The sequence below is a fragment of the Muscardinus avellanarius genome, assembly GCF_963383645.1.
Source record: "Muscardinus avellanarius genome assembly, chromosome: 2".
NCBI classification, from domain to species: domain Eukaryota; kingdom Metazoa; phylum Chordata; class Mammalia; order Rodentia; family Gliridae; genus Muscardinus; species Muscardinus avellanarius.
This window is the reverse complement of record NC_137787.1, coordinates 3,309,041-3,330,250: the sequence shown is the minus strand read 5'-3', so window position 1 is coordinate 3,330,250 and position 21,210 is coordinate 3,309,041. Positions and strand designations below refer to the sequence as shown.

Sequence of the window (21,210 nt, the reverse complement as noted above, 5' to 3'; positions counted from 1 at the left end):
AACTCTGCTGATTCCCGCTTTGAGCAGCGCCGGGCGGTGGCCTTTCTGTGCCGGGCCTGCGAAACCTCACGCCAGGACGTTATGTGGAGAGGGCCTGGGGGCAGAGGAGGAAGGGGCTCGCTCGGGAAGACTTCAGGCGCGGCAGGCCTCGGGCATGGCCAGGACAGTTCTTTCTAATGGAATGGCGCCGCCTCCTGCCATCCTTTGCTCCGACCCAGGCGGGCGAGGTCGGAATCCTCAGGTTGCTAGGTCCAAAGGCCTTGACTGCCATCACCAGGGCGCCGCCTCGAGGCTGCAGGGGGCGCGCGCGGGAAGTCCACGCACTGCGGGCCGCGGGACCAGCGTCTCTCCGCGCCCGGACGGCGAGGGCCCGGGCCCTGAGACACCGGGTCCGCGGGACGGCCAGCCCGCCGGCCGGTGCTCGCTCCCGCCTCCGGGTTCGGGGGCCACGGCGCCCGGCGGGGTACCCGAGCAGGTGCGGCTGGGCTGGGACCCGGGATCGCGCTTCCTGGGTTCACTCTCGCCCCGCCCCGGCAGGCCCAGGCCCCGCCCCCGCCAGGCCCAGGCCCCGCCCCCGCCAGGCCCCGCCCCGGGGTCTCCCTTGCCCAGGGCTGACTCAGCCACCCCGGCGGGCGGCCAGGGCGGGGCGCGGGGTCTTCTCCACGCCGCTCTTCCGGTGGGGACGCGGGGCGGGGCGCTGGAGCCTGGGGGCGGGCCCTCCGGTGGGCGGGGCGGGGCCGGGGCGGGGCCGGGCTCCTCTCCCGCCGGGGCCCTCGGCCACCTGCGCCCCGCCCTGCGGCCGCGCCCGGCCGGCATCTGCGAGCGGCGGCGTGGACCGAGGCCTGGGCTCGCGCCGCGCGGGTTCCTGGGCGGCGTCTGGGTGCGCGCCGTCGGGGCTGGGGATGCGGCGGCGCTGAGCTCGCCCGCCTGCGGACCCCGGAGCCGGACAGTTGGACCCGCACCCCAGCAACATGGCCAGCTCCGCGGGCACGAAGAACAAGGAAATAGACTGTCTGAGTCCCGAAGCTCAGAGACTGGTAAGAGGAAGGCGCCTTCCAGGCTTTGTGTGCTGGCGCCCAGCGCTCCAAGGGGAGGGCAGCGGGGGACTCGGGACGCCCCGGCGGGATGCCGGCCGGGAGCAGGCTGCTCTCGGACCAGTTAGCGGGCTGGTGTCGGGGTCCTGTTGCGCTGACCGCCCGCCCCTGCCAAGGACGAGAGGAGCAGGCTCGCTGCCTGGGGGGATGGTCTCCTGACAGGCTCTGCCCGGCTGGTTGGCCCTGGACAGGGTGCAGCCGAGGTCTGAGCTCTGCGCGTGGTCTAGAGTTTCACGCGGAGCTGCTGGTTTGGTATTTTACGAAGTGCTGCGCCTAGGATCCGGTGCCCAGAGCCGCCGCCCTCGCGCTGGGAAGGACACCACCAGCGCCCGAGGGTGTGAGCACTTCCGGGCCCTTGGCCCAGGACCCCCCTCCTCCAGGACCCCAGACCCCATTTCCGCTCTAGCTGGTCTCCTGAGTCTGGACAGATTCCTCCACGTGTAGGGAGGGTTTCACCATCACGTAGCCCAACCAACAAGTAGCCCCGACCCTGGATGTCGCCAGGGTAGTTTGGCCTTCAAATTGGGCCCGGGGCAAGGTGGGAAGGTTTGTGGTTGTTTTAATGGAGTTCGTGGTGGTTATTGGGAATGGGAATATTTAAAAGCAAAAGAGTGCACAGAGAGACCTTAGATTTCTGTTTGATCAAGTTTTTGTGGGACCTTGAGAAGAGAGCCCGCAGTAATCAGTCCCTCCTAGGCGTGGGTTAGTCATCTGCTGGGGGTCCGTGGACGTTTCAGGATGAGGATAAGTGCTGCGAACTTGGGGAGATGCCAGAGGGTTGTGGAAGCATAGGTTTTGATGAGTGCATACTCAAAAATAAAGTTACTCTGAGGCTCTTCAGGGTGTGTGTGTGTGTGTGTGTGTGTGTGTGTGTGTGTGTGTAATATCCATTGTGTAGCTCTTTGACCTCACTTAGTGGTCTGGCAGTAGGCCTGACGTTTGGAGCTAGTTCCCACCTTTCAGTTAGTTTAGGGCCCTGGGAACCTGCAAGGGAGACCCCAGGATTTCCACCAGGAAGGGGCTTGAAAGGAGGAGGGGTAGGAGTGCCGCTGAGGTTCTGTGCTCAGAGAAACGGCCCCAGCGCACCACAGAAGCTGGGGTGGGGCGGATGGGGCTGATGAGTCCTAGGCCAGATCCTAGTGCCAAGAACCAGTGGAGGCCTTGGAGAAGGAAGAGCAGACATTCCGAACAGGGCTTGAGGGCCGGGCGTGGTGGCGCACGCTTGTAATCCCAGCATTGGGGAGGCTGAGACAGGAGGATCACGGTTCCAACAGCCTCAGCTGCTTAGTGAGGCCCTTTGCAACTCAGTGAGACCCTGTTTCAAAATAAAGAAGAAAAAATAGGGCTGGGGGTGTAGCTTAGAAGTAGAATGTCCCTGGGTTCTATCTCCAGTACCACCACACAAAAAAAGAACAGGGCTTGAGGCGGGGTAGGCTCCCGTGAGGGAGGCGTGGAATGAACACTTCGGAACACCGTGAGCTCGTACTTAACACTCGGAGCCTCCCAGTGGGGTCCGGTTCCACTGAGTAGCTGTTCCTTCAGCTCAGTCAGCTCAGTTCCGCCACACCTCACCCCAACGCCAGGGTTCAGTTAACTCAGAGTCGGGCATGGGGCGCAGGCCTGTTATCCCAGTACCTGGAGCCTGAGACAAGGGTACCACAAGTTCAGGGCCAGCCTCAGCAACTTAGCGAGGCCTTCAACAATTTAGCCAGACTCTGTTTCAAAATAAAAAGTAAAATAGGTCTAGGGAGTAACTCAGACCAACACTGTCCCTGGGTTTCCAGTCCAGTCTCTCACCTACACACAAAAAACAGTTAAACTCAGAAAACTGAGGTGTGTGTGTGTGTGTGTGTGTGTGTGTGTGTGTGCGCGCATAACTTGAAGGCAGAATCACTTATTTGGCAGTGAGGCCTGTCCTGACCCAGGGGAAGCTGTTTTTAGTTTTTCTTTATCCTTGTTAATGTGAATATTCATACATTTCTCTGTGTCCTTGTCCATGCTGCTCTGGGTTGTTACAGAATGCGTGGTGTACACATCCTCTCACCTTCCTAAAATCCCCAAATTTTGAACCCTGAAACATATTTGGGCCCAGATGTTTCTAGTAAGAAATTGTGAACCTGTGGGAGCTTTTTGTTTTAGTAAATAATAGCAAAAGCCTTATTAAAAAGGGACATGAGCCAGGCGTGGTGGCGCATGCTTGTAATCCCAGTACTTAGGAGGCTGAGACTGGAGGATCATGCAGGTTCGAAGCCAGCCTCAGCTACTTGGTGAGCCTTAGTGAGGCTCTTAGCAATTTAGTGAGACCCTGCTTCCAAATGAAATATAAAATAGGTCTGGGAGTGTAGCTCGGAGGTAGAAAGCCCTGGGTTTCATCCCCAGTAACACACACATACACACACACACACACACACACACACACACACACACATACACGAGCTGGGCGTAACACACACATACATACACACACACACACACACACACACACACACACACATACACGAGCTGGGCGTGGTGGTGCACACTTGTAACTCCAGTACTTGAGAGGCTGAGATTGGAGGATTGCATTTGGGGCCAGCCTCAGCTACTTGGTGAGCCTTAGTGAGGCTCTTAGCAATTTAGTGAGACCCCGCTTCCAAATGAAATATAAAATAGGTCTGCGAGTGTAGCTCGGATCCCCAGTAACACACACACACACACACACACACACACACACACACACACACACACAAGCTGGGCATGGTGGTGCACACTTGTAACTCCAGTACTTGAGAGGCTGAGATTGGAGGATTGCATTTGGGGCCAGCCTCAGCTACTTAGTGAGGCCCTCTGCAGCTTAGTGAGACCCTGTTTCAAAATAAAGAATAAAAAATAGGGCCGGGGGAGTAGCTTGGAGGCAGGATGCCCCTGGGTTCCATCCTCAGTACCGTATAATAAATAAAAATATAAATAAATAAATAAATAAATAAATAAATGGGACACAAGAACAAAATAAAACATGGTCCTTTTTTCTGTCTTTGTGAAGTTCAGATCTGGTTGGGGAGGAAATGTGCTGAGGGGCGGGGCTTAGCAGTGGGCGGTTCCTTAGAAGGGGAGGCACCCTGGACCTGCCCTGGGCCTCAGGTTAGGCATCCAGCTGGAGACTAGAGAGGATTCCAAAGTGGCTTGTGCCAAACCCCCACCCCCACCCGGCATTAAATGCACGTTTGTGATCCCAGTACTTGGGAGGCTGAGACAGGAGGATCGCTGGTTCCCGGCCAGCCTTACCTACTTAGTGAGACACTCCGCAACTTTGTGAGACCCAGTTTCAAAATAAAGAGTTAAAAATTGGGGCTGGGACTGTAACTTGGAGGTAGAATGCCCCTGGGTTCAATCCCCGGTTCCACAAAAATAAATAAATTAATTAATTAAAAAATAAAAGTCCTTGGCTCCTAGAAACAGGGACCCCATGGAAAGCAGGAGCCACATGGGTGTGAGAGGGGACTGGGCTGGTAGGAGGAGGCTGAAGAGCCCCGCCACACCCCACAGAGACAGCAGGAGTCTGGGCATCTTAGGAAAGCCCAGGCCAGCCCTGGCTGCAGGAGAGGCCCGCCGCTGCGGTGTAGAAACCACACATTTCTTCAGGTCTCGTAACTTCCAGGTTTGGTTGGGTCACCTCTGGTCTCTTTCTTCATCCTGATGAGCACTCAGTCCTGTAGGGAAGAGAGACAGTGAGCGGAGAACAGGGACTCCACCCAGCCCTCATCGTGGGGTGAGGGTCAGTGACCTGTACACGCAGGGCTTGATGCCATCAGAAGCGCGCTGGAAGCCAGTGGTTTGCTCTAAATATACTATTCCCCCAAGTAGGTAAGCTGTAAAAATAGTGAGTTAGGACATTTTAGTATTAAGAGTGCCTCGCTGAGGCAAAGTTAGAGACTCAATTTCCCTTTTTCTTTAAGCAATAGTTTCTGTTCAGCCTTAACTAATATCACAAGCAGAAGCCTCCTTAGGAAAAAAAAATTGGGGTCTTTTTTTTTTTTTTTTTTGGTCTTTTTGGAGCTGGGGAATCAAACCCAAAGTACCACACCTGCAAGGCAAGCACTTTGCCACTGAACTACGCCCCAGCCCCCTCCTTAGCAAATTAAAAAAAAAAAAAAATACCTTGCAACCTTGCAGTCTCAACTGCCGTGTGCATGAGCACAGGAAATCGAGTTATTTATAGTTGCAAAACTGCTCTTCAGCGAAGCTGATTGGAGCGTTACCTGATTAGAGCGGAGGCTCTCACCCAGTCCGGGCAGAATGGAGAGGCGACGTGTTGTGCAACGTGTTTGCGCCTCAAAAGGCAATGTTCAAGAGGAATTTCTTATCCCTGAAGAATCGGACGTTGTGACTCAGCAAGGGAATTGTTTATGACCGGTTACTCATAGGCATTTTCAAAGTATCTGCTCACATTTGGAGGATCCATCTTGCAGCCCAGAGGGCGGGTCAGACCCCGGACCCCAGCCAGCCTGCCAGCCCGCCGTGTCTCACTGTGTGCCAGACACCGGGTGAGCAGACGCACCTTTATTATCTTAGTGCAGTTACTGGAGGTCACCCACGTTTCTCTTTATTCCCTAAATAAAGCTAATGTTCATGGAATGGATTTGCTTACTAGAACTTGTATTATTCAGAATATCTAGGTAAAACTAAATAAGACAATGCATTGTTTTGAATACATACAAGATTCAATAATTTAACATTGCTATATGATTGTAGACCATACTAGTCAGTCCTGCATTCCCAAGTCAAATTCCAAAGCAATAAACCAAAATAATAATAATAATAATAATAATAATAATAATAATAGTAATAATAATGCAACCACAGAAATCCACCCAGCGGCACAAACGTGTTCTGAGACCCATTGGTTCCCTCGGGGGAGGGGGGCTTCGAGTGGTTTCTCTTGATACTGTGAGTTGGCAGCTTTACACTCAGGTTGTTTTTGTCTGGAACCTAAAGTACAACCACCTTTAGTAGAGAAGTAATTTATTCTAAGTGGCCCAAAATGTTTAATTTATATGTTTATATAATGGAGATTTTTTTTTTTTTTTTGCAGTATGGGGGATAGAACCCAGCCCTATTTTTTAGTCTTTTTATTTTTTGAAACAGGGTCTCACTGAGTTGCAAAGGGCCTCGCTAAGTAGCTGAGGCTGTCCATGAACCATGATCCTCCAGTCTCCACCTCCCGATTGCAAGCATGTACCACCATGCCCAGTCATACTGATGACAATTTTAACTAAGCCAGCGCGTACCCCAGAACTGCCGGGATTTCCGCCTTTTCTGTGAGTTGTGTAAACCCCTCTCACAACCACTCAAATAGACAACTTCATTCAGGGTCGAACCCGTGGCGTCCATGGTTTAGTATAGACCAAGTATACGGTAGGTTCTGGACAGCAGTTGAGTGCCTAAGGGGATACACCTGGTCCAGCTAGAGTTTTCGGCCTTATTAGTGACGGTGGGTTTGTGGGACAGACAGAGCGGAGGGAGTGGCGCCCAGGCGCACTGGCTGGAGGGAACGGGTCTCCTGCCCAGGAAGCGCACAGGTGAGGCCAAGCGTCCTCACTATCCCACACGTGGACATGAGTCACGGTTCTCGTGCGAGTCTCCAGCATGTTGAGACCATTGAAGGCGATGAAGATCAGCTCATCTCAGAAAAAAAATTATTAATGGTACGAGTAGCAATTCATTTGTGCAGAAGACACTATGCAGGGCTTCTGTTGCTCAGCAGCCGTACGGGTGGCTCGTGTTGTAAAGTTTGAACAAGTAAACGCATTTGCTGTTGGGCTCCAGAAGGAAGAGCATTATTTTGTTCTGGATTTATATGCTTGTTATTTTAGTCTGGAAGTGCTTTAAAGAAGTTTATTATTCTGAAATGCCAAACCATGAGACTTCCAGTAGCAGAGCAGAGAAAGAGAAGTCCTGGATGATCTCAGAGTACAGTTATTTTACCACTGCGTAAAGATGTGGAATTCCAGAGAACCAGGAAATGCTTAGCAACCGTGTAGATGTTGAGTTTCAGAGAAGGAAGCTCTTCGAGGTGACGTAGCCTAGTTCCCTTCCCCACTTCTACAACGGGGGCTGATGTTCAAAAGTTAAGTCACGCCGGGCGTGGTGGCGCACGCTTGTAATCCCCGCGCTTGGGAGGCAGAGACAGGAGGATCGCGCAGGTTCGAAGCCAGCCGCGTGCGCTGGCTTAGGAGACCCTGTTTCCAAATAAAAATGTAAAAATAGGTCTGGGAGTGTAGCCCGGAGGTAGAAGGGCTTCCAGGAACCCCAGTACCACCACCAAAAAAAAAAAAAAAAGTTAAGTCACTTATCCAAGCCCCTACAACTGCTAATGCATAGAGTGCACGCCGGAGCCACATCTCTGAGTCCCCTGGACCGTCTCCACCAGCAGACACTCGGATCCTACCAAGAGGTCTGCCGCCACGTCTAGGAGTTGTCTGGACTTCCTGGACTTGTCTTCTGGGTGCCCCGAGTGTGGAGGACGGGGTGTGCTTCTGGGCTGCGTAGGCTTAGCCCTGTCAGAACCAGCACACTCTTTATATAACTAGTTTTCAACCTCTTCATTACTAACCTGAAATGAAAATCACAGATGGTCAATTCAGTCAAATCAATCACAGAATTTCAAGTGGAGAGAAGATTTTAATTGTAACATGACGAACGAGTCAAGGAAGGTCTTTTATAGTAGTGTGATATGGAGCTGAGATAGACACTCACATGGCCAGGTGCAAGGAAGGATGGTCAGATCCCGGTGCTCCTGCTGCAGGTGCAGACCCCGCAGGTGTCTGGCGCTGAGACCCCAGCGCCACCCTCTGTGTTGCTGCCTGTGGTCTGGCGTCCTGAGCTGGAGACTGGCTCTTGGGAAAGCTCCCTGCTCCCCATGCTGACCGCATCCCCAGAAAACGTTGGAACCACGTGACACATATTTTGAGTTTCTATGTTAAGTTGGAGTCAGTGTGTGCATCCTAATATTACGCAGCGTTTTCCCATCTGCCTGAGTAGTCAATGGAAAGCTCTTCCCAGCGCCGGCCTGTCTACAGGCAGGATGGACCCCCCCCCCCCACACACACACACAGTACCTTGAGCCCCCCAGTATTTCAGTGCCCTCCCTGAGAGGGGGCACTCCTGCTGTTCACATGAAGAGCAGGCCCCTGTGTGACTGGGAGCTCACTACTGGGGATGCCGTGCTAGGGCTTTGGAAGGATGAGCGTTTCTTCTGAGACCACAGTACAGTGTTGTCATTGCCAAGGGACGCGTGGTGGGTACTGGCCTTTTCCTTCTGCCGCTGGTTCTGCTTGGCAGTATTGAATATCGGACGGTTTTTAGAGTCGCCTGCATGAGGGGCGGGGTTTCCATGGAAACCAAAGTTGGTGGCTGTTGCCACTTCCTGCGGCCAAGGCAAGTCAGGAAGGGACCCTGTGTCAGCTTCCTCCTCAGGGCGAGGCGGCAGGGCGAGGCAGTCATGGCACCGGCTGCCCACCGGTGCGGCCGGCAGGCCTCGGGGGTCCAGGCCGCCTTCCCGGCAGGCACCAGGGCCCCTTCCTGTTCGTAAACAGAGCAGTCCTTTGCTGGCCACTGCAGGCTTGGCCGTACAACATTCCTGTTACAGCCACAGGCTCCAACTGTAAAGAATCCTCAGAACTTTTCCAGAAAGGTTATAAAGTATCACCACAACATATCATGGGGCCTGGTAGAAAATGGTACCGTGTTTCAGTTCTGCTTGGTTCTACGACCTGGAGGCCAACGTGACCCTCCAGGCTGGGCCAGGAGTCCAGCAGGCTGTCCCTGCTCCTAGGGGCCAGTGACTCTGGAGGCCAATTGTACACATGTAATTAATATGAAAACTTCCTCCTATTTGTGGACTGCTTTACAGCACATAAATTGCTTCTCTCCCTGAATAGCCCCCGGGGCACTGTTTCCACCTGGCATCTAAGCAGGGAGGTACAGAGCCCCAGCCCCTCGCCTGGGCCCCACCTGGTCCTCTCTTCCAGGCCCTCCCTTGAGCTTCTATAAGGACAGTGACAGGCTTCTCCACAGCAGCCGCTTGGGGATGTCAGCGCGCACCCCCAGGAAGGTCGCCTGCGCTGGGTTCTGCCGTAGCCTAGGCAGCCAGGGTGGATGGAGTGACATCAGGGGTCTCTCTCCGGTTTCTCAAGAACAGCCCTAGCCCTGAGACCCATAAGCCCCTCCAGCTTCTCTGTAGAGTGCTGGACCCTTGGTGTTACTGTCCCAGGCAGACTGCAGGGCCAGAGGGCCTGGGATACAGAGTTCTAGGCTTCAACACCCAGGAAACGCAGGCGCAGAGCCCTGAGCTAGCGTGGCGCCTTTCAGAATCTGCAGAGCAGCTTCCTGTAACGCCTCCTTCCCCCGGAGGCCTCTGTTCATACAGCTGGTCCTGCCTCTGGTCCACCACAGGGCGGGGGGCCCAGGTAGGAGCCACAAGAAGGGTGCAGATGCCACTTGAGCTGTTAGGGGCCCAGACACCACTGGTGTTGGGGTGAACCCCACCTAGAGCAGTATCTGCTGCTGCTCGCAAAACCCCACCGCACTGGGAGGGAAGCCGGTGTGGCTGGGCTGGGTGTGTGGGAGGGCTCCCCGGCCTGCTGGCCCTACCCCGGCTTCCGTTTCTGTCCCAGGGAATAACTGTTCTGCCTCCTTCTCCTGGGCCTCGGTCCCCAGCCAGCTGGACTGTCTGTGAGCCCCCACCCTCTTCCCTCTGGACGCCTGGTCCATCGGCTCTTGGTAGCCGTGTGGGATGCTGGGGACAGGCAGGGGTTGGGCCATTTGTCTGGCCGCCTTCTGGACCAGCTTCTGCCCTGCAGTTCCGTCCAGGACTGGAGCCGGTCTGGGCGCTGCCCAGGCAGGGTCCATCACTGAGGGGGCTCCCAGTGGGTGCTTTGTCTGTGGCCCGGGACAGGACCTCACACAGCTGTCTGCAAGGCTTCCCCAGCCTGGCCCTGGGGACTTCACCCTGGGTCTGTGCAGCCCAGAGAAGGCATTTCAGTGGGAGACATGATCTGTGAGCCGGGGGCCTGGCTGAGGCCCCCCAGACCCTGCAGGGGGCTGTGGGGCATTGAGGCTGGTGACTGGGAGACCCTGGGGTCCTGGGGGCAGACTCGATCCCTCACCTCAGTACCAGCAGGCTGTGGGATGTGTGGAAGGTAAAATAGGATCAGCTGTGGGGCTCTGAGGCCCGCCCGTGGCTCTGCGTTAGCGTCTTTACCATAAGGCGCCTTTGGTGTTAAGTGGACTCTTCTTCCCTGGCATCTCCACTGGAGGAGTACCTGGCTTTAAAACCCAGTGGCTGTAAAAGCCTGTTTATGGGCTCCCAGGCCCGGGATCCAGGAAGCTGGGGCGGGGCCTGGCTTGTCCCTACAAGGGGAGGGGGCTCACACTCTGGATCACAGTTGTAGGAGTTCCTGGGGTTTGTCACGGAGCCCAGCCCTGTCGGCTGCTGCCCGGCCCAGGTGGGCAGCTCAGCAGACCCCACACTGGCCATCGAGCAGCAGCACATGCGCATGGTTTTGGGGACTGTGCCTTCCCTTCCTTCCTTCCTTCCTTCCTTCCTTCCTTCCTTCTTAGTTTTCTGCTACTTATTATGAAAATATGAAACCTCCCAAGATGTTGGTCCCTCACACACAGCAGAGGCCCCACCCTGAGCACCGGCCCGGGGCTTCTGAAGCCCAGACGCGGGCCACCCCAAGGCTCCTGCTCTGTGCTTCTGGCCAGCCCCCAGGGGAGACCAGCTGGGGCGACCCTCGAGAGCCCCGTGGCCCCACCCTCTGGTCTCAGCACTGACCCACCTTCAGCCTTCCTGTCCACTCTCTAGGGTACTTGAAGGCAGATCAGGGAGCAGCCGAATCATTTTGTCCTTGAGGGTTTGGGGCTATATCTCAGCAAAGCAGGTATCGGGGAGGTGGGGGGGTGCCAGATCCAGAGCTCCTCCTCTCCAGGGGCCCCTCGAGTGGGGCCCCTGGGCCTGGGGAAGAGGGAGGTCTTGCTGGGCCACCTTTGCCCTGGCAAGGGAGCAGACAGGGCCAGCCACACCCCTGAGGGCCAGCCAGGAAGCCGCAGCCCCATGCCCTGAGGTCAGGGAGCAGGAAGCCATTCTGCAGTCAGGGAAGGTCCAGCTGACTCCATCAGCTACCAGCTGAAGAATGTTGAAACTGATGGGTGGGTGGCCACGTGCAGGCCTACCTCCTGGCGCTTTTCTGTGTTACACCATGTACGGTTTATGTGTTGTGTCCCAAGTTCTGGAATTCCCTAAGAACTCCATAATTCCATCCCTACTTTTCTCCATTCCTTGCATCCTACCAGCTTCTCGGGTCTTTGCCATCTCCCGTGAGTCTTGAGGCTTGGAGAGGGTCACACGGGGCAGCTGCTGACTGCGAAACTCACCGGGGCCTCCGGAATGAGTGGGTGTGCTGGGGTTTGGGTACACCCCAGGGGCCATGAGCCTCTGGGTGGGGACAGAGTGGCAGACTTTTCCCCAGGGGTCCTCAGGACTCTCCTCGGGGCCCTGGGGTCCTGGTTGCCCCCCTCCCAGTGCCCTTTCTCCTCTCCAATGCATCTCACGGCGTTTGCGTGCTGGGCCGTGCGCTCAGAAGAAGGCGACTAACTCGCGGATCTCGTGTGCCCTCCTTGTCCTGGTGCCCGCCCATGTGTCTGAAACACAAGCCAGACTCTTCTGTGTCCTTGTTTAAACCCTCAGGGATTAGGAACTCCTTCGAGAAGCCGAGGTGCAGCGTCCCGGGCCCTGACACCTATCCCCGGCCGCCCCAGCGCCCAGCCATGGCTCCCGCCCTTTGCCTTTCAGGCTTTGGCCAAGGCTGGCGCCCTGCAGGACACTCTCCCCAGGCCCCAAGAGCTAGGCTCTCCCCCAGGACGGTCCCTGCCCCACTTTTCTGCTGTTGTGCGTGTCACCAGTACAGCATCAATTTGCCTGTATCCCCAGACACCGGGCACCAGACTGCATCTTGAGAACCCTTCCCCGCTGTCCCAGGCGGTGCTGCTGTGTGAGCGGGTGCGGGCCCTGTTCAGGATGGTCAGGATGCCCTCCTGTCCCCGTCCCTGCTAAGTACGGACGGTGAAAGGCTGGTCTAGATACTCTCCAGGCAGCCCGACACGCTGCGACCTCGAGCACGAGGCTTTTACTTTATAAGTGCACGGGTCAAGGGTCAAGGAAGGCGTTGTCCTACCCCCGGAGGAGCCTGCGGGACGGCTGCGCCTGGAGGACAGGCTGGGGCTTCGCAGAGGGACAGAGGCTGTGCGTGTGTCGCTGTAACGGACCTGGCTGATCTCTGCTTCTTGTTTATTAATTCCTCCGTCACTGGAGCACTTTCCTGGTGGCTCCGCAGTCAGGAGTTGCTGGCCAGCCTCCTCTGTGCTCTGTCTGGCGTCTCCCTATTCCTGACGGTCTCTGAGTAGGACGCACTGTGTGGCTAAAGCGCTGGGTGGTTTCTTTGGGGTGTCTTAGGCTAGTGCGGAGCCATCCTGTGATCAGCGTAGTTTTGTGCTCATGAAGACGTGCGCACGTCACACGTAGGTGTTTACTAGTTTAGAGGTCAGGTTCCTGTGTCTGCTGGTTCTCAGTTAGATTCCAAGAAGCTAAACCATCGCCCCGGCTTCCTATACCAGAAGCGCTCGTCTCCCCGTGTGAGTCCTAGGAGAATCTTAAGAGGTATCAATGCTTTATAAGGCAGAGTTTTTGAGGATCTGAAATCTTATTGGGCTACAAAGTGAGCTTCTTTCTAAATCCTAGTGGGAGTTGATGGCACGGTCAGGCTTTTGTCGAGGTTGACTAGCTGGTGTTCGTGAAGAATATATTCTAGAGCCAGGCATGGTGGTGCACGCTGGGAATCCCAGTACTTGGGAGGCTGAGACAGGAGGATCGCGGGTTTGTGGCCAGACTCAGCTACTTAGTGAGGCCCTCTGCAACTTAGTGAGATCCTGTTTCAAAATAAAGAATAAAAATATAGGTCTGGGGGTGTAGATCGGAGGTAGAGTGGCCCTGAGTTCAATCCCCAGTACCACACACACACAAACAGGAAAAGAACATGCTTAACATCAGCGCAGGCCAGTGTCCCTCAGAGCAAAGGCTGCCGGTCTTGGTCTCTTGGTGCTGTTGTCCGCTGGGTTACGGCAGACGTGGCAGGCTGAAGGCGCACCGTGGCGGGAACCCTGTGCCGCTCCAGGGCCTGAGGTGACAGGTTCCACAAGCTCAGGCCACTGAGCCTGTCGAGGGCCTATAGCCCAGTTCTGGGTGGGGGCTGGATGGCGGCAGCCCTGACGCAGGTGTGCAGGCGCGCCCTCCCCCAGCTCACAGCGGCCCGCACTGTGTGAGGGTAGCCGCTGCAGGGAACTTGCCTCCTGCTGGCCATCCACCGTGTGTAACACGCCCACAGACAACACAAGCCATTTCAAAAGAGCACCATTGCGGTCTCCCGGCTCCCTGGGGCAGCCCCACGTGGGTCTCTATGCCCTCGGGTCTTAGGGGCTGCAGTCAGGGATCGGCCAGGCTGGGTCTTTCTGGAGCTTGGGCTCCTCTTCTGAGCTTACCGGGTGGTTACGCTGGGGTCCGTTCTTCCACCTGGCTGTTACCCGGGGGCTACTCTCAGCTCCCAGAGGCTGTGTAGCCCCTGGTGGGCCTGCCTTACTTGGGCTTTGTCAAAGCCAGCAGGCAGAAGGCTGACTTCCAGAGCCCTCATAGGCCCCCCTCATCAGGCATGATACCAAGCACAATCTCCCTTTCACTCAACTCAGACTCAGCTGATGGGAGCCTTAGCTGTTTGCCACTTAATAGAGTGACATTTCGTGTTCACAGTCACCCCCCTCCAGGGGAGAGGCTTGCAGGGTGTGTCCACCAGGGGCAGGAGTCTGGGGGCCCTCTTGCAGTCCTGCTCACTCCATTCCTTGCCCCCTCCAGCAGCCCCATCCTTTCCCCAGCCCTACATTCCCGTGCCCCGTCTCCCTTTTTATTTTATTGTTTATTTGTGGTACTAGGGATGAAACCCAGGGACATTTTATTGCTAAGCTACACCCCCACCATATATATGTTTTTAATTTTGAAACACAATTTCACAAAGTTGCAAGGGCCTCCCTAAGCTGCTGAGGTTGGCCGCAGACCTGTGATCCTCCTGTCTCAGCCTCCCAGGCACTGGGATTACTGGCCTGTGTCCAGGCCCTCTTCTCTTCTCCCCTCTGTTTTCCCTTCCTCCAGACCCCCTCTCTGACCTCCCGTCTAGGCTGCTGTCAGAGCTCTCCTGGGGTGCAGAGGGTGTACTTAGTGATAGAGGGCTAGGCTGGCATACAGGAGCCCCGGGGTCCACCCTAGTGGTAACAAACAACCTGTCTTATTCTCTTCCTGCTTAGAACTGGAGCCAAGAGGCCACAGCCAAGTTCCTCCCCATTCCAGGGAGTGACTTTAGTCACCCTGGCCAGGGACTGTGAATGTGGATGGGTTTGGTGAACCTTCCCTCCTCCCCCTGCAGCTGTGGGTATCTTCAGACCCCCAGATGTGGGTATCTTCAGACCCCCAGAGGCCCTTCCCCCACTCAACGTGGCCTAGAAGGTTGAAAACAGCCCCAGGTTCCTGGGCTCTGCTGCCCTGTGCTCCTGACACCCCTGGATTGGGAAGGCACAGGCCGGGTAGTAAAGGAACCCCGCAAATGGGTCGGTAAAGGAACCCCATTGAGCCTCCAGGACAGGTCACCTGCAGCCACTCTCCACTTGGGATTTAGGAGGAAGAGCAATTTGTCAGGTGGCACGGGGGTGGGAGAGAGATGGGCCCCGGCCCGGAACGCCTGCCGGGGAGCGGGAGCCCAGTGCAGGCCCGGCTGCCGGGTGGGCCCACGGCCAAGCTGCCGGGCCGCTGACTGTCTCTGAAGCCCCATTTTAGGGTCAGCTAGGGAACAGCGAGACCACTGAAAACTGCAGCAACATTGGTAGAAGAATCACAGATGAAGATCCCCAAAGTGGAAGGGAGGTGGGACTTGCTTATCCCAGAACACAGTGCTCTGGGATTCCCTGCCGGGCCTCCCTGGAAGCTATGTTGCAGGAAGGTGGGATAGGGTGGAGGTCTGTGAGGCTGGAGACAGTGTTCTGAGGCCAGCAGCAGCAGCAGCGGGGCTGGCCAGGTCAGACACATTAGCTGCCCTCTGTAGACCAGGCAGGACCATGGCTACAGAAAGGCTGCCCAGTAGGCAGGTGTCTAATCGCTGGGCCCCTCCCCCTATGCTCCTGTGAGCTCGAGTGCTACAGGGTCAGGGCACGAGGGGAAGCAGGGTTTGCAGAGAGGGGCCTGGGGCCTGGGGAGTGAGCCCTGGGGGTGAGGTGGAGTCCTGGGGTCTGGCAGCTCGCCCAGACTCTGCTTCCTGCTCTGGAAAAAAAAAGGGGCTGGGCTGGACCTGCAAGGAGCTCGTGGGGTCACATGTGAGCACTTAGGGTGGTGCCCATCTGGCATTGGGTAAGGCTCGATTGAAGCGGGTTAGTGGTCATGACAGTCGTCCCCCCTTATCCACAATGGATGCGTTCGGGACCCCCAGTGGGTGCCTCACCTGCAGGTAGTAGGGGACCCTACATTATGCATGCTATATTTTTCCATATGTGCACGTCTGTGATGAGACTTAACTCTAAATTAGACACAGTAAGACATTATCAACAGCAACACACTCTAGAGCTTAGCAACCTCTGTATCTGATTTCTTTTTTTCTTTTCAGTATTGGGGTTGAACCCAGGGGCATTCTACCTCTAGTTATACCCCCAGCCCTATCTTTATTTTTTATTTTGAAACAGGATCTCACTAAGTTGCAGAGCGCCTCACTAAGTAGCTGAGGCTGGCTTTGAACCTGTGATCCTCCTGTACTAAAATTACAAGCGTGTGCCGCCATACCCGGCGTGACTTCTTTATTAAGTCAAGAACATCCACTTTTCGTTTAAGGGAAGCACTTTGTGTTTCTCTGGCACACCTGGACCACCTCCGTCACCACTCGGTGCTCTGTGCCCATTACTAATCAAATCAGGGTGACCTGAACTCAAGTACTGTAGTGTTACCGCAGTCAGTCTGCAGCCACCGAGTGCCAGGCAGGCAGCATCTACAGCCTGGATACGCTGGACACAGGATAGTTGGCATCAGGACAGGATGGAGCAGGCCAGTGCGAGCTTCCATCACACTACTCAGAACTGCACGTTGTTTATTTCTGGAATTTTCTATGTAATATCTGTGGACCACAGGTAACAGAAAACGGGGAGAGTGACCTTGTGGGGAAGGGGGACTACTGAACTGTACCGTGTCAGCGCTCCTGCTGACCCTTGCAGCCCGTAGATGTCTGTGAGTCGCTGCCATCTGTATATTAAATTCTGAACAAGATTTCCTCTGCACAGCAGCATCATTAGCCCTCTCCTTGGAAGGTGCATCTGGCCTGTGCGCTAATGAGATTTCTGGTGTGTTTCAGGCGGAGGCCAGGCTCGCGGCAAAGCGCGCAGCCCGTGCCGAGGCTCGTGAGATCCGGATGAAGGAGCTGGAGCGGCAGCAGAAGGAGGTAAGGCCGGGGCTTCTGGTCCGTTCTTTCACGGTACATGGTGGTTCCAATCTTGAGCTCCACCTGCACACGCAGAGGCACCTGGTGCCACCTGCGCACCTGTCCCCAGCACGGTGCTCCTGGCTGGAGTTCGGTCACGTTTGTGGCTGCCGTTCAGGGTCAGGTCAGGGGTGCACATAGCTGTGATGCCGGGCATGCCTGCCCCCCACGCGGGCCCGCTGCCTCCTGAGCAGAGCCTGCAGGCTGCTTGCCAGAAGGAAAGCTTCCCAGCCCTGCTCGCTGGCCGAGAGGAGCCCGAAGGAGCTGGGTCTGAACTTCAAGGTCAGACTGTTGAACTTGGACCTGAGTCCTCTGAATTGGAATGGGGAAGTGCAGGGCTTTTTCTTTTAAATGACCAACTTGTTTCATCTAAAAATATCTCCCCTGAGGATTTTATAGCGTTGAACAGTGGTACAGAGAGCAGAGTGGATGTCCCACTGGTCACTTTGGAAGTCATTGTCCTCTGGGCAAAGGGATGTCAATGTCTTTCCTCACCTGTTCATGATGTTTGCTACTGGTTTTCATAATCTCTCTGGGGCCAAAGTCATTTGTGGCAGTGGGTGGGCTTTTAACTCACATTAGGGTGGAGAGTGTTTCCATGACTTCGAAGCCAGTGTGGCAAAAAGCCCTACTGTGAGCTGCCCTGCCCGGGCCCCAGGGACACCCCACTCTGGTCCCCTCCCGGCGGGCTTTTCCTGTTAAGGTCTGAGTGCATTGTGCTGGACAGAGGTTCCCTTGGCAGGTTCTGCGTCTGCTGCTCCTGCGCGATGGCTCATAGCCTCAGCCCCTCCAGTGTGTCCAGAGGTGGCCCGCGCTCGAGGCCACAGCTGTGTGGGCTCACGCACTGCCAGCCCTTCCACAGCTCTGGAGGCACAGGGCCCCGGGCTGTACGGTGGCCGAGTCACTGGCCGCGGCCACCGCTGGTCTCATTAGGAGCATCTGTTCTTAGTAGCCACCACGGCCGCCTACCTGTGCCAGGCGCATCCGGCTTTGCTGTGGTTCCCCGGTTCTCCCAGTCACTAGTCTATTCTTTACTAAGGTCATGAAAAGGTTGTTAAAAGGATTTCCTGGAATGTTCAGTGGCGCTGCCAGGTTTCATGGTCTTTGGTTGGACTCCTGTCCCTGCCCTGTGAATACATCTCATGACTGTGGCTGCCACCTCAGCCCCCGGGGCAGGCCCCCTTGTGTCCCGACAGCGCTGGTGACCATGTTCTCGTGAATCCAATGTAAAATCCCCGCAAAATCAAGGTGAAACTCTTTGTACAGTGTGTACACACACGTCGGTCTTCCAAATTACGTGTTCAGATAGAACACATTCTGTTCTTAATTATGGGTAAAATTGATGTAAATATATGCACAATGATGCAAACAGCTCATTACTCACGAGTTCTTTGGCAAAAGTTCTCGCTAAGAGCCAGCCATCAGCATGTGGCACCCACACCAAGGGGAAATCGAATCCTGGTCACTTCCTGGGAGGAAGGGCACCTGGCCTTGCTAAGCAAGTGTCTCTGGTCTAGACACAGTGTATCAGACGGAAACCAGGCACCTCTGGCGGTAGGCTTGGCGCAGAGGTGACAGCCGTCCGTGGAGCTGCTCCTGGTCTGCCCCGGGTCCAGGGATTCATGGCTGTGTGTGTGCACACGTGTGCAGAGAGGCTGTGTGCACATCTAGAGGATGGCGATTGCTGCTCGCAGACACCTCTGCGATGGTGGATGGTGGACCCACCACCGTGGACTGCGTACACGGCTCATCTTGGGCCTGGCTATTATTAGAACCAGAGATCGCTGGGCTTGCTCCATTTGACATCCTGGGGCCTGGCATTGTAAGTTGTTGATTAAGGAGGAATGAATATGGTTGGCTATGCTGGGAGGACCCGTGTTTAACTAGGAGGATTGATAACGGTCTAAAATTGAGAAGTGGGACCCCTGCCTTGGTGTGCACCCGGGTGCTGCTGGGCAGGCCAGCTCTCCTTGAGGAGGAGGCTGGGTCTGTGGAGGCCCAGGGCGCTCTGAGAACACCAGAGCAGCTGGGGAGGCCAGCAGCCATGGGCAGTGCTGGCATCCCCCAGCAGGCCTTGCAGAGTGTGTGGACAGGAGGGGGCAGCCGAGCACAGTGGGACCGTGGGCGCAGGCCTGCGTGAAGCCTCTGGACGGTGAGCTGGCTGCACCTGCTCAGACCCCAGGCCGCTCAGCTCACCCAGCACCCCCTTCATCCACTCCTCTCCCCGCTCTCAGGCTCTCTAAAAGGATGCAGATGAGCCTGGCGTGGTGGCGCACGCCTGTAATCCCAGCACTCGGGAGGCCGAGACAGGAGGCTCACACTAGTTCAGAGCCAGCCTCAGCTACTTAGTGAGGCCCTTTGCAATTCAGTGAAACCCTGTTTCAAAATAAAGAATACAAAACAGGGCTAAGGGTGTAGCTCGGAGGTAGAGTGCCCCTGGGTTCCACTCTTAGTGCCCCCTCCCCCCAAAAAAGATACGCATGAAGTCCTTTTCAGTGGCTTTATTAGGGAGCACAACATGGAGGTGCTCCTCAGAAAATCCCAGTGGACCTTGACCCCATAGCAGGACCTGAATAAAGGGGCGCAGGGTGTCCCTCTTCTGTTGCTACTGACTTGTACAGCCGCTGTGCCAAATACATTCCCCTGCGCTTGCCCACCTCGGACTCCGATGAGTGGGTGTCTCAGTCTTACCTGAGATCACTACAAAATTAGGAGAAACCGTGGAGGCAGGCCGACTCACGTCACTGGATGGGACCAGCTGCTTGGGCAGTATTTCAGGTGCGCTCTATCGGTCGCTCTGTCTGCTTGGCGAGGATGCTCCTGCTTATCCTGTACGTGCCTGCAGCCATCCAGACAGCAAAGCCTCTGTCTTGTACTCTTCGTGGTTAAACTTTTGTTACTACGAAAAGAAACTTTCAATACAGGCAAGAGGCACTTTTCCCCACTGAGGATAACAGGTTGTATACACTTCTGGGTGCGATTCCTGTGGGTAAGTCTTTCTCCAGAGTATCTAAAACAGCGTTTAGAATGAGTGGTACGCGGCTAACTCCTTCACAGGGACTTCATCATCTTAATTCATATTTTACCAGTATTCGCTTTTCCCTCCAGGATGGCTTTTATTCCGATTTCTGGGTATTGGCAGACCTTGCTCTCTGATGTTGCTGCCGCCTTAATCGAATCTTCTCTTTCCTCCCCTCTCCCTCCCGCCCTCTGTAGAGCTATCAGGTTCAAAAGGTAGGCCCTTGTCCCTTCACCTCGGCTTTACATGCATGCCTGTGGTTCCGGTTTCCTTGCCAAGTGCCTGACGCCGCCCACAAATCCCGCTTGCGCTGGAGACACACAGACACCCCTCTCTGCGTCCCTGCGTGGGTTCGTCCGAGAGTGCTCACTCCATCAGCCCCCACCCACCCTCGGGCAGCCACAGTCACGCCTCTGTCCTGCATGCCTCTCCCATCCCCATTTCCTCGAGAAATTAGACAATTGTCTTTTTAGGAAAAACAAATGCACTCTAACTCAAAACACAGTTTCAAAATTTGAAAAACTTTTGAAATCATATGGATTATCTTTCCAGATAACATTATTGCAAATTACTACACATTAAGAGATTGTTAGCAAGCCCTGTATGGTGGCATATGCTTGTAATCCCAATACGTGGGAGGCTGAGACAGGAGGATCACAGGTTCATGGCCAGCCCCAGCTATTTGGTGAGGCCCTCTGCAACTTAGTGAGACCCTGTTTCCAAATAAAGAATTAAAAAAAATAGGGTTGGGGGTATAACTTAGAGGTAGAATGAATGCCCCTGGGTTCCATCTCCAGTTTAAAAAAAAAAAAATCATGGATATTAAGGGGCTAGTGAAGCGCACCTCTAATCCCAGTACTTGGGAGACTGGGACAGGAGAACTGCAGGTTTGAGGCCAGCCTTAGCAGCTTACTGAGACCCTTGGCAACTTAGTGAGACCTTGTTTCAAAATAAAAACTAAAAAAGGGCTGGAGGTAGCTCTGAGGTAGAACACCCCTGGGTTCTGTAGTCACCAGTACCCTCCCATCAAAATGTATTTACGGGATGTGGTATCACACACATCTCACTCAGTACTTGGGAGACTGAGACAGGATTACAGATTTGAGGCCAGCCTTAGCAACTTAAAGAGACCCTTAGTAACAGTGAGACCCTGCTTCAAGGTAAAAAAAAAAAAATGTTAAGAAAGGGGTTGGGGACTAAATGGAAGTAAAATATCCCTGGGTTTAATTTTCAGTACCCCCAAAAAACTGAATTAAAAAATATGAGGCTATAAGGATCAAATTCACCAGTTTAAAATAAGCCTGTCTTCAGCCCGTGTTCAGAGTCCTAGACGGATGCCCTCTCTGCCCCTGGTTTTTTGTGGCAGCAGCTAAGGTGTGAGGCAAGCACGTGAACAGGCCAGGCGCGGAAAATAAAGAGCCAGCCCTCCAGCCGTGCGGCGATTCGAGTGCGGCAGCAGCGACCGAGGACTGGCTGGCTGGAGGACACTCAGGATGGATGC

General features: G+C 55.1%; 1 protein-coding gene across 1 annotated transcript in view; it reads left to right on the top strand.

The window, feature by feature from the left end:
- Positions 1-21,210, top strand: part of LRRFIP1 (LRR binding FLII interacting protein 1) — a gene marked incomplete at both ends in the record, with an annotated part of 130,754 nt that overhangs the window by 55,921 nt on the left and 53,623 nt on the right. The window contains 2 exons of the mRNA XM_080688759.1: positions 16,565-16,651; positions 19,907-19,924. Coding sequence (XP_080544885.1) covers positions 16,565-16,651; positions 19,907-19,924 — 105 coding nt within the window. The remainder of the gene's footprint in view (positions 1-16,564; positions 16,652-19,906; positions 19,925-21,210) is intronic.